The 13,267-nt window shown below is 40.7% G+C and overlaps 1 protein-coding gene across 1 annotated transcript in view; it reads right to left on the bottom strand.

Moving 5' to 3' along the window:
* Positions 1-136: 136 nt before the first annotated feature.
* Positions 137-13,267, bottom strand: part of coro1ca (coronin, actin binding protein, 1Ca) — a 31,739-nt gene continuing 18,608 nt past the window's right edge. The window contains exons 3-11 of the mRNA XM_056376088.1: positions 7,427-7,549; positions 5,872-6,001; positions 5,347-5,528; positions 4,785-4,904; positions 4,315-4,419; positions 4,055-4,200; positions 3,783-3,840; positions 3,401-3,643; positions 137-2,337 (exon numbers count right to left, since the gene is read on the bottom strand). Of these exons, the coding sequence (XP_056232063.1) occupies positions 2,218-2,337; positions 3,401-3,643; positions 3,783-3,840; positions 4,055-4,200; positions 4,315-4,419; positions 4,785-4,904; positions 5,347-5,528; positions 5,872-6,001; positions 7,427-7,549 (1,227 nt within the window). The 3' untranslated portion in view covers positions 137-2,217. The remainder of the gene's footprint in view (positions 2,338-3,400; positions 3,644-3,782; positions 3,841-4,054; positions 4,201-4,314; positions 4,420-4,784; positions 4,905-5,346; positions 5,529-5,871; positions 6,002-7,426; positions 7,550-13,267) is intronic.

Below are 13,267 nucleotides of genomic sequence, written 5' to 3'. Positions count from 1 at the left end.
TTTGTCAGATCCACATTTCTGTAGCACTCTGTAGATTTCCAGTCACTAATATTCTAAGACTCACTGTTCAAAAGCATCTTGAAGCCACAATGACTGACAAAGCTGTGCGTTCAGCTGACAGCTTATCGGTTTGACATCTTTTTTTTTTCTGAATGTTTTGAATACCCGTACCGAGGTGGAAAGTGTCAAAATGTCGGTGGCACGATGTGTCTTACAAACCCCGACCAGTAATGCTACCTGGTGCATTGTGGGATATCATCCAGGCGGCCAACATACAGTACTTTAGGAACAGGGTCCTTTGAATATAGTGTTTGCACTAAATATAGCACCTCAAAGTGGTTTTAAATTCGGGCACCTATCAACGCTTCCTTTTACTACACAAATCTACTCTCACAACAGTCCCCTACAAACACTTCCATGGTCACCTCTATGGCACTTTCAGGTCTTTACAGTGGTAACAATTGTTGAAGGCAAATAACAGACTGAACCATTACCCGTCTCAGCTTCCCACTGGGAAACAAATCTACAACATCAAGAAAATAGAGCTTTTATCATAGCAAAACAGCTCAGGTTGGACAATTCAATGGTTCTTTTTCTTTAAGTAACTAAACTGAATGGGGGGGAAATCTCAGAAATAACCATTAAAAAACCCAGAAGTGGAAGTGCTAAGAGGGATATAAGCACAGCTGGAACAAGAAACAGGCTAAAATTAACAGTGAACTATTCAATTCATCCAGGATAGAGGCGAATCTTGGACAATCTACTGTGAGTCCATTTCATAACAACCCACCAAAGACGAAACAAAGCAGGAACATCCATAGTGACAAGTACCAAAAAGGCCAAAGACATGAGGCACATATTCACACACAATCTTGGCCTTAAAGGTCGATCATGAACAGTTTCTGTAGCAATCTCCAGTTTTATCACCAGATGGTTTTAAATAGTCAAGTCAATGTGTGATTACTTGCTGCCACTTCGTATCGATTCCTGTTTGGTTTTTACAGAAAACACAAATCTGAGATGGCATGTAATGCAAAGCAACAGTGACAAAAAATAATCCCACGACACTTGACTACACTTGTGTGTTGGGCTAACCCGTGAATACTAAACACTGAGGTTGGTGACTGAACCTCTCACAAAAACAAAGCAGGGCTGACAGATGATTTTCTGCAGAAAGGTTTAAAATCCACAAAGTTGGTCTTTTCCATGGGCAGCACATAAAATGTCACAATAACAACCAACCAGTGTAACTGAGTCACTACAGTAGAGTCTTTACAGAATGAGGAATGTTATAGGAGCATTTTTTCCCCACACCAAGACGAGCCAATCAATCATATTTGTGGAATGCATTTGTCATTTTCTCCAATAAGCACACAGTGCATGTTAATGAAGCACAAGACAGAGAGGAATGCATGTTTACATGGACTACTGTGTCCACAGTCAGAATGATGGGAAGTAAAAGGAATGAAAAAAAGCAGAAAGCAGGTTTTGTGCAGCTTCAACACAGACAGAAAGAATTTGTTATACATGATTTATCTGAGGGCTTGGTGTAGACTGTGGCAGTTAAATGTGTCTTCAGTCAGAATTTATTTCCATACAGAGTATTGCCATGTCAATCTTCATTTTCTAATGATTCAAATCATTTTAATTTCATAGTAAATTGATGAGGTTCTTCTCCTTGTATAACCTGCACTGAGCTTCCCTGTTTGTATTTTGAATATTCCCACAACAGAGAGAAAGAAATACTGTTAAGGAGGTGTAAACAAAATATCAATTTTGGCAAAATTTTGAAGTATGCTAACATGGTACATCGATAACCTATTTAAAAAATATTTGGGTCTACAATAGTAAATGAGAGCTGCTGACATTGCATTTTTCTTGGTCATTATTCTTAAATCAAAAGAATTACGTAAGACCTTTTTGTACAAGTAGGCAAAATAAAAAAAATGACTGCCACAGAATAAAAGGAATAAAGTCCTCTGTCACCAAAAAGCAAAGAGTATTTTCTGCTAAATTTGCCACACGTCCTTCTTATTCCACCTGTGTTAAACTGAGGGTCGGGGGCTGGCTAAGAAAAAGTTCATCTGGAATGTTGCTAGGGATCGTTGCTGGGCAGGACTCAGACAAAACACTGTCACTGAGATAGGCAGTGACCGGTCCTGCCCACCCCCCAGCCAAAGGAACGTCCTGAATTGTAACGGGTTGGGTAAAGGGTCTTTAAATGGCAATTTTGGACATTTGCTCTTCAAGGTTGATGATTCGCTTCTCCTGACTGCTGACCAGGTCCTTGAGGGATTTGATTTCTTTCAAGATCTCCTCCAGCTTGGCTTCAGATTTCTGTGGGAGACACAATGGACGAGTGAGATTATTTGGCATGTTTGTACACATTGCTATCGCAATACTGCTGCAGCCACTCTACTGTGAAACAGACTCAACTACAGTCACATGTGAACCATTTCAAACCTAACATATGTCTCAATAGTACTCAAGACACCACCCATGTCAAAAGCGCTCCCTAGTCTTGGACTGCCAAGTGGCAGTGCTTGGTACTCTGAGGGTTAACATGTTACACCAGCTCTGAAGCCGAGTGGGCTGTGATTACAGAGCAGAACTGCAGAGACACACATGGGCTGGGTCCCAGGCGGGAGGCTGTGTTGTGGGTGAGGTGCGGCAGGACGCCCAGCAGCAGGCGCCCAGAGCAGCAGCAGACCCCTCAGTTTGTGGGTCAGAGAGTGGGTTGAACAACATCTACAAACCACCTCATGAAGACAGCCAGGAATCTGCCTTGCTTCTTCCACATACAATCTGTCTGTCTAACACTATGAGCTCCAGAGAGCCAGATACAAAGAGACAAAGTCAGCAATGAGGGGCATTAATGAGTGAGATGGAGGTGGGAGTCAGGAGGACAGACTCTGATGTCTGATGATGTCTAAATATAAGAGTATTAACTGTTTATTGTCCAGTATCCTAATCACATGGAGGGATTTTTGGTGGAGAATCGTGAGGCAAAACTTATTCTTAGATAATTATTAATCTTAATAAACACTACAATTTATATATTGTAGCTGCAAAACATGTCATGTCCACTTACACTTCCTGCTATAATGCAGTCTAAAGCTGGAACTATTAATTGATCAACAAAAAAATGAAACTGCAAAATTTGATCAATCATTTGTAATGCAAGTAATTTTTTAAGTAATAATAAACATTTCCTAGTCCTCAAGTCTCAGGTGTAGGGATCTTCTCTTTTTTATTCTTTGATAGTAAAATGAGTGACTGTTTCTGGACTGTTGCTCCGAAAATACATACTATATTAAGACGTCACCCTGGGCTTTGGCGAAATTGTACTACGCTACAATAATCAGACACTCTTGAAAGCTTAGGAAAACCAAATACTCACAATCGATGGAGTCGGGGAGGCAGACTTGTTGGCAGGGCTTGAGTTCTCTGTGTTCTTAGTCACCTTGTTGTCCAAAATGTTCTTTTTGACCACCTTGAACTCACGGTTCTTGCCCGGGACATAGCCGTTCTTGAGGGAGATGGGTATGGGGTCTCCATTCTTACCCTCAAACCACTCCTCAGCCTCCAGGGCAGGGTCTGGTCCGGCTGTGTCTGGGTACAAGTCATCCTGGAACAGGTCCGACTGACGGGAAAGGAAAGCGTGACAAGCTGTGAGGAAAAGTCTATAACCAGCACATTGTATGACAAGGCCTCACTACACTGCCTGTGATTCAACAAGTAAATTAGTGCATGCAAAGTGGTGACTTAGGATGAGGACTCACCTTTCTAGGCACAGTCATCACGATGGGCTCACACTTCCTTTCATGCAGTTTATAGAACCTGGAAACAGAAAATTCAAAGTAATTACCCAAAAGTCAGTGAATTATTAAACAAAAATAAACACAACTGTCCCCAGTTAGATTAGTGATTGTGTTCTGCCTCCTAGTGGTGAAGCTCGGAGCTCCATATTAGATGTGGTTGACTAAAAATCTAACCCCAAAACAAATTCTACTGTCGGAGATGATGATTAGCCATAAATCTTAGTCTGGCTTACCTTGCAATTTCGCACTTATTGACATCAAGGCCCCTTTTGGGCATGTAGCCCATGCCCCTCTGGGGCTCCTTGGTGGCAAAGGTGTTGAGGAAGTGAACATATGGAGCCTCATCTGTGATTTCAAAGTAACGGATGCTGCTGTCACCCTGTCAAGAAATAAGTGTTTTATTTCTGCATTCAGTTATGTGTACATCAGTCATATTTTGCACTGTTATAATAATACTTGATTTAATTATTGAGTACTTAGAAGGGGAACTTACCTTCCCACAGAGGTAAACAACATTGGTGTCTGGGTCATAGAAGGGCAAGAGCACTCCGTTGCTGGTGTCCATCTCATTAACAGTGATGGGCTCCTCCATGTTTTGCTGGGTGGGAAAAAGTATAATGATAAATCAGAATTATGTCGAAGACACTACAAATACAGGAAAGGAAAAAAAAGGTAATGCCTTTAAAAAAAAAGAAGGAAGAAGTGCTTGTATTTATTAATAGCTGTGGATAACAGTAATAAAGTTGTGAATATAGTGATAATTTCTAACATGTGAATGGTTACGTTTATACTGTTGACGTAAAGTAAAAGCTTGTTCTTGCTCTAAAGACTGAGGTGTAAATCAACTATTGAAACTTTTTCTAAGATCTACATTTCACATAAATTGACTTTTACAAGAGTGAAATGTAGAACCCATAATCATTGAGCAGAAGTAGCGCAGTCAGCATTCATGAAGCAGCTTACCGTGTTCCAGAGGGCTAGCTGTCTCTCACTCATGCGGCTGAAACCTGTGGTGAGGACGTTGCCATCAGACAGGAAAATGGCCCTCATAGGTCGAGCGCCCTCATGTGCCTTCTCCTTCTCCTGTGAAGTATAGTTTATTGGTCAACATGATCCATGTGTGCCAAAAGTCACTGTTTCCTGAGCAGTTTATTATGCCGACTTTCACCTTAGGAGTGTAGAAAATGTGTATTTTATCTCAGCACCTCATTTAATGTCTTTAGACTATTCTTGTTTAGCCGTCTTCTTGCAAATCACAGTGTAAGCTTTACTTTTAGATAAGCGATACAAAGCATATCATCTGGCTTAAATTTAATTGTTTTCACTCGTTTCCCTCTAAATGTCAGAGTCAGCTACACAGCAATGAACCTAAGTCCAGTGATAATTCAGAGTCAAACTCAAGGACAATTTTAAGGGACCAGGCGTTCACAGCCTCCCTCTATTTCGCCACACCTAGATTAATATTTACCTCTCACATAATGTAGATACAACTGAATAAACAAGGAAGTCTCTGAAAACTACTTACAGCAACAATCATCTCCTTGCGAGGGTCGATGACACGGATGGACTTGTCCTTGCAGGCGGTGCAGATGAGGCTACCGTTGCGGTTCCAGCACACATTGTAAATGACATCAGGGTGCATGTCCTCCAGGGTAATCATGGCCTCACCTGTGCCCACGTTCCAGATGATGATCTGGTTGTCACAACCTGGGGACAGAGAAAGTCATACACATTGTTTTGTGTTTGCTTGAAGATTAGTGTTCAAACTGAATTTCTGCAAGCGTTGAAGACTAACTCTGAGGAAAGCTGGATTACAGTAACATTTTTTAATAAATTCAAGGACACAGAGAGAATTTCTTTTTTCGGCATTTATGCCTTTATTCTGATAGGATAGTGAGAGATAGACAGGGAAGTCAGGGGGACAGGGGATGACATGCAGCCAAGGGCCATGGGTCAGACTCAAACCCGTGGCCGCTGCGGTTAGGATTAAACCTATGTAGTACGCTCTCTGCCAGGCGAGCCACCAAGGCGACCCTAAGAGAGTTTTTACCTGCACTAAGAAGGACATTGCGAGCTGTTGGATGCCATGTGATGATCCCAACACGCTTGGAGTGGCCCTCCAGTACCACCACTGGCTCAGACATGGAAGTGACGAGGCCATTCTCAGGAATCTGCCACACCTGTAGGACATCAACATGACAGATGTCAGGAACAAAAAACAGAAAGGGATCAAGGAGACTTTCATTTTCACCCCTATGTTCAAAAAATTGAATTGTCAACCCCTAAATATCAACTATTACTGAAGAACAGACACCAGACCCCAATAAATTGTAGTTACTAAACTAAACCTGAGGGGGGCAGCATCAACTCAGAAATCAATGGCACTACAGGCTATGATAAACTGACAGAAAGGACACAGAGTCAAATTTAAAAGACCACAGTAAGGCTTTTATTCAGTTCTGGGGAAAAGTCTGATTATAATTCTGGAAGATATGAATGTACATCACAGCATTGTTGCAATATCTGACATAATTTAATAAATGACAATATTTATGTTTTTCCTTCATTTCATTAAAAGGTTATATAAATGCAGTACAATACTTTGGGGGTGGCAATTACTGATTGCTTCGTTGAGTTTAAGTCATTATTTATCCACCATTTGGGTTTAATTCATACATGACAGGAGTTTAATGCACAAAACTGACACCATGTGCGACCTGTGCCGAAAGGAATTCTGAAAAATCCTTCAAATCTGCAAAAAAGACATTTTGGTGATAAACTTTTGCTTATATCACCATGTCTAGCATCAGCTATCACCTTGCATATCTCACTGATAATCAGTTTTTGCTCAACCCATCACACGACCACAGTTCCATTATTATTTTAAGTGCTTGCTCTTTAGGATCTGTCTTCATTTAATCAACCACTTTTTTTTTTTTTAGCATGCTAATACATTTTAGAGTACAAGTAAAAAGGGAAACGTATGCTCACGTTTTAAATGGCTTATCAGTGACATGTAATGTGACAATTAAAATAAAACAAAAAAATTCTTTACTGTAAGAAATGGTATAACCATGTACACATCATGGTGCATAACTCTACCAGTCTGTCATGGTTGTGAAGTTTCCCTTTGAAGATCAAATGTCACAAAGAGCAGAACCATTCATAGTTCCTGTCTCCATGGAGACACATGGCTTATACTTCTGCAAACATGAAATAAATAAGGCATTGATTCGGGGTGGGGTAACAGGAAGTCAGGACTTTCAGGTGAGGAAGTGGTAGCCACCTAAACAGGCAGCACACTCAGCTTGGCCTTTCAGGGCCCAAATAAGGACATATGGAGGAAAGTACAACTAGAGTCTCAAAAAAAGTCAGTGACCTCAGCTCAATAAACAGCTAAATCATTTCCCAGCTCTGATTCCTACAACACATATTTGAGCCTAATCTAATCCAGAGGGTGAGGTCTGCACCCATCCCTGAGTTACGACAGTCCTGCCTTTCGCAATAAAAGCGTGTAGGCTCTTGTCACTTATTTGCTCAAGAATGTGTGATGCAGTTTTCCCTCAATTAACAGATATGAGTTCAGGTGTACAGGCAAACCTTACCATCACTGTGCAGTCCTCAGAGCCGCTGGCAATGACCTGATCATTGTGGGGGCACCATTCAATGTCTAACACCGGGCCTGTGTGACCACACACTGTGGGGTAGGATTTGTCAATGCGTCCCGTCTGTAAAGACAAAGATAAACAACACAGGGTAATGAGATTAGTCTTAGTCTGGACCTGCTTAGAGAACATTGTCCATGCTGGAGGAGTGAGGATGTTTTGAAACAGGACAATTACAGTATAATCCTAAATCCCACCTGCAAAATTAAGCTCTCTCTTAAACACACACACACACACACACACACACACACACACACACACACACCACATCTAAGAAAAGGCGCTTATACGGATTTATTCTAAAATGAAATTACATGTGAGTGACACAATCTGACAAGAAGTACTACATTTTGAAAATGACCAAAGATCATAATGAAGGCAGACTGAGGCATATTTAATACATTTATTTATAAAATTAAAGTGAGTTTTTTTGGGCTGTGATTACAATAAACACTGGTCAGAACATTGAGGGGAAAGTGCTGAAGCCTAACATGCATTCTGAAATTCAATTTTAAAGATTTAAGTCTTCTTACATGGCTCATTGATAAAGTATGAGCACAGAAAAGTCCAAACCTTACTGTCTAAAGCCAGAGAATCATCATTCTTGGTTTGTCCCACCACTGCTCAGCCAAAAAAGAGGCTTGGGTTTTATTGGCACAACACAGAAGCAAAGTGAGATTAGATTTAGCCCCTATTGGACCACCCACAGTAATTAAAGAAAGTTATTAGTGGTGACGTCATTACATAGTAGACACATGCCAACAGACCATCTCCTTACTTTAAAATCGTAACGCTGAATCAAACACTGAACTGTGCCCAGACTAGAATGCTACAAATTAATTTCTGACGCACAAATACACACATTGGCAAACACACAAACGACCTTTAGTTATGCTGTGCATCCTCCTCTATCCTCCTAAAACCAGCCTGGAGCTAATTTTGACCTTTGAACCCTACAAGCCAGGAGAACCAGGTGCTCTCCCTACATAGTGAGGTGATTTAGCAAACCACGCTGTAGTGGTTGGGGTGCCTGAGACACACCCTAGTCTGTGAGGACTCCGAGTACCACTGCAGGGCCAGAGAAATGATGTCACTTACTGTGGAAAGAGTCGTGCTGCTGCAGCCCTATATAAAGCATGATGGCTTCCCTAATACTAAAAAAGAAAAAAAAGAATCACTCACTGCCCACAGCTATTCTGCCATTATACTGCGAATAGCAACAATAATAGGTTGAGAACAACCACTAACTTTAGGACCTGCATTTTCAGAAATGAGTAAGAGGTACAACCAAAACTAGGATTAAACCTAATGAGAACATAACTCAAAGCAATTACTAATGTTAATCCAAACAATAGATGTATGTGCCCACACAATGCATTGGGCACTAAATAGCCACACACTATGCCCAAGGGATTTGCAACAGATTTACATCAGTATAGTCCAAACACGTTTGGAGATCACACAAGCAAAATGGCATGTTTTGACTAATAAAAGCACAGTATTTGACATCAGTTGGGACGGTGCTTCCAGATTTGCCAGATGAGTTTTTACATTTTTACCCAGCATTTTTCACCAGCCACAATATGCTGTAGCAAGCCACTACATGTTATGTTATCGTGTCTTTAGTGGCCCCGGGGCACTATTTTTTTCCAGTCTGTTTTCTTGTTTTAAAAAGGTAAGTCTTCTCCCACTGCAACTTACAGATCTTCCGCTTGGTGTGGACGTCAAACAAACCTGACATCAAAGATTGTGCGTATACTAATATTTACTTGCGTTGTATTTTACAGCAGTTTAACAACAAGACAAATTTAATTGCATTTGTCAGACGTGGGGTGAACTGGCAATAACTGCATGTTACTTTAGTCAGTGAGCCCCGGCTACAAAAGGCAGGGCTCAGTGATGTGAGTAGTGACAGTCTCAAAGTTCCAAACAGACCAAGCTCATCCCTAATTGTAAATTAGGGCTTTTGAAGCCAAATGATTACATATGTCTTAAAGCCTTCAAAAGGACAGAAATGTCAGAGAGATAAATACAGTGGGCAGTGATGATTCTTTACTGCAATTTACTGTCTGCAGTACACTATGACTATGTTCAGAATTTCAAAAGAGCAGAAAATAAAGGTATCCACTTTTGAGGCAAACAGATTCTCTTCACATTTTTAATTTTGGAACAAAAATCAGTGAGAAACAAAACCCAGAGGCATGCAGAGGATGGTGGTTTGGGTCTTGGAGGGACAGTCCAGTCCAGGATATGAGTGTCATGTTGCTCAGGCATTCCTGCTCTTAGACATTTCCCTGCCTCTGCTACAGGAGATAATGCAGCCTAGAAGAGTACACTTCAAACGTGCTGCTATTACAGTGCTCATCCACAGTGGTGTGGCTGATGTCACCAAGTAACATGATTCATATCTCAGAGGTCTCATTTTCAGTGAGACTCAACAGATGTATAAGGTCAGTACAGTCCCTCAGTGGCTGGACATCCATACAAATCACAGTAGGCGACTCGATGAAAATATTAGTCCTGTAACCATGCAGTCACCTGACTGACAGAGTTGGGCTGTGACACATACTCCAGCTCCAAGTTTAGTGATCAAAGTCCAGTGTATGTGAGAATGTACTCTGTGTGCGTGTGCATGTGCGTGTGCTTCTACGTGTACTATGTGAAAATCACAAGATCTTGTCTAAACCTCACCCTGACTGCTGAACACACCCTGAAATCTACCCTGAAGCAGAGTGTAAAGAAAGCAGACTTTGACACTGCTGTCAACAGGAAGCTATGAGCCACCATCAGTTATCAGATAACATTACCATTAGATATGAGACTGACCTCTCCTATGTAGCTGAGTCCATTTTAAAATTTTACTTTCATTTAGTAGATCACAAATAATTTTCATTACCAGACAGACATGGCATCTGTGCACATCAATTTCATCACATATAGATTTATATCACAGTTTAGTTAAGACTATTCCTGCACATGATTTCCTGAAGTCAGCAGAAACAGGATCTAAAGCAGGAAGTACACAGACTGATGACCAGGTGTAGCAACAGAAACAATAAACAAACTGATCACAGAGATAAGACGAGCCAACACTTCAAATTTATGTGCCACTACACTTAAATTTCTTTAATAATGCTATCATTTTGACTTCACACTATTTCTACAAGATTTATAGATTCAAAGTATTATGAATCATGTTCATTCAAGTTCAGCATTTAGCACACACTGAAAACACACTACTCTGAGTAATATAATTGTTAAACAAGTCCTGTCATGTAAAACTGCTACTACCATTTCAACATCAATTGGGGCTGTGCCCTTTTATCTTTTCTAATACCAAGTACTTATGGTACATTATCCATAGGGGTGTTATACTATGCATTAACACTTAATGAAACACTGTTAATTTATGTTCACATGGCTGCTTGTATGCTTTAAACTAACACATGCAACTGTGCTGAAGAATTGCAGCAGATGTTATAGTTTATGTTTAAGACAAAAAGGGAGTAGACTGTGAGCTGGCCATGTTTGGACATTATCACTGTTTACTGCAAATGCACAGTCAAATCTCATTTATCTGAACCTCAGAGTTCAGTTGGGACCTCAAGCAGACCATGCAGTGCTGTGAACATAGGGGCTTCGTTACCAATGAGGAGTTTAAAGATGGACTTTTCTTGCATGTAATTAGAATCATGTAAACAGAACTTTTATGATAAGCATATTCATGCTTTCTGTCTGTATTTGCAGAAGCTGGTTGTCAGAGCGAACAAAGATTAAGACCACCTACATGAGCAATCAGCATTTCATCCTCAACACTTCGCAGCACATGACACGTTAGCTCCAGTTTAGACATGCTACAAACACTCTGATATGACCTCTTACATAAGTTAAAATTTTCTGCAATTTCCATTAACACTATTTAATCACCAGAATAAGCTTGAAAAAAAAAAAAGAAGAGGAATTCTATACTTCATTAATAAATTGTAGCTGCTACGGTTGACTCATAGCAATGAACCATGAAGCCCAAGTAACACTCGAGTTAAGCTGTGGAGCTCGACCTCCTGATCAACCCGAGCAGGGCAGAGGAGACGACAGTTCGTCCAGAGAGAGACGCGTTCTTTACATTCCACACCTCGGCCCCGGGGAGCTCTGGTATGCATATGGCTAATGAGAGCAAGAGGGCTCCTAAGGTGTCAAATATAGCACCCTTTGAGGTGTTAATAGTGTTTGTGTCTGATATATGATTAGAAATGCAAGGGTCTGAAAAGTGAATAGAATTGGATTTTGCCTCGAGCCTCGATAAACATCTGATAAAATCATACACAAGATGGGAATGCTGTTTGTATGAAGTAAGATCACTGTAATTGTTAGCACTGCCAATTAGGAATTTAACTGAAAACAACAGCCAAAGCTGCACACAAGGTAGCTCACAACAAAAGCTCACTGCAATGGGATCAGCTGTGCAGATGGGTTAACCTATGGCAACCTACTGCATTCACCCCTCCATCCCTTCAGAAATGCAGCCCATCAGGTAAATTTGCAAGCCTGAGTTTGTCTCAAAATTTGACTAAAACATCTACCAGAACGTCATGTACCAACCACAAGCTTAATGAGATGTCACTCAGGAGAGGCAGATACAGGGTTGTAAATCAGACAAATTAATCACAAGGGGACAAAACAGTCCATGAGCCACGTCAGACATAGAAATTTATTTTAATGCTACTGACATTTTGAAGTAAATTTATGTCACCTCTTCCTCAGACTATAGAAAATTGTAAAATGAGAAAGAAAGGGACAGGACAAGAGAGCGTTGTCAAATCAAGCCAATTAGCTACTTGTGCATTTCCTGTTTGCAGCAATTCGAACCCATAGCAGAATATAAAACATGTTTATTTGACAGGAACTAATTCCACTCTTGCCCAGAATCAGCTGATGCTCACCTCTCCTTTTATTAGAGCACAGGAAAACATACATTGGTTATATAAAGTGTAGTTTAAAGAAAAACCGCCTTTGTATTCAGCAGATTTAACCTGCCATAAATTTTTACTTAGTGCTTTGATTAAGCAATTGGAGAAGATTCCTCATGTTTTGTAATCAGATCCAAGGTTTGCAAAATACATCAGGATCTTCCACCTTGCCTGACAGAACAGACTTTTACAATACTGCTAAAAAAATGGGCTTTAACAGACTAAACCAGCCAAGCAAGAAAATCATCTCCTAGGGAACCAGCCTACAGGTACAGGAAACATGCTTAGCAAGACATGTAGAAGTGAGCATCATTTTGTCCAGAGCAAGGGGAAAAACAAACAAACACACAAACAAAACAACACCCACACCAACAGTAAGGAGCTAAACTCAGCAGCTGGATACCTAACATGTCCATAACTACACTACAGACATTTGTATCCTTCGAGAGGAATGTCTGACGCCTAGAAAAACAACCAGTTGCATAGCAACAAGTAAGACTGCAGAAAATGTGAGTGAATCACACAGCGATAGATACAAAGCACAACACTGAAACACAAAAAAAATGGATGAACAACATTCTCTCAAGGCAAGAGAGAACATTCTTTTCATTCACACAAGAGGCCAGCACACTTCATTTCCTTGCAGCTCAACATGTGATTCACACATGCACATCACTAAAGGGTCTTCCATGCCTGCTGTCCAGTGCTGCTCAGAGCTCCATGGAAATTTCCACTTTAACAAGTCTCTGCATCTGTATGGTTGAGACAAACAGCTGAGGCAGTAGCAGCAGCAGTGCTGTCACACCCCGAACCT

The sequence above is a fragment of the Seriola aureovittata genome, chromosome 5, assembly GCF_021018895.1.
Source record: "Seriola aureovittata isolate HTS-2021-v1 ecotype China chromosome 5, ASM2101889v1, whole genome shotgun sequence".
Classification (NCBI taxonomy): domain Eukaryota; kingdom Metazoa; phylum Chordata; class Actinopteri; order Carangiformes; family Carangidae; genus Seriola; species Seriola aureovittata.
The sequence above is the reverse complement of the archived record's forward strand: the minus strand, read 5'-3'. Positions and strand labels throughout refer to the sequence as shown.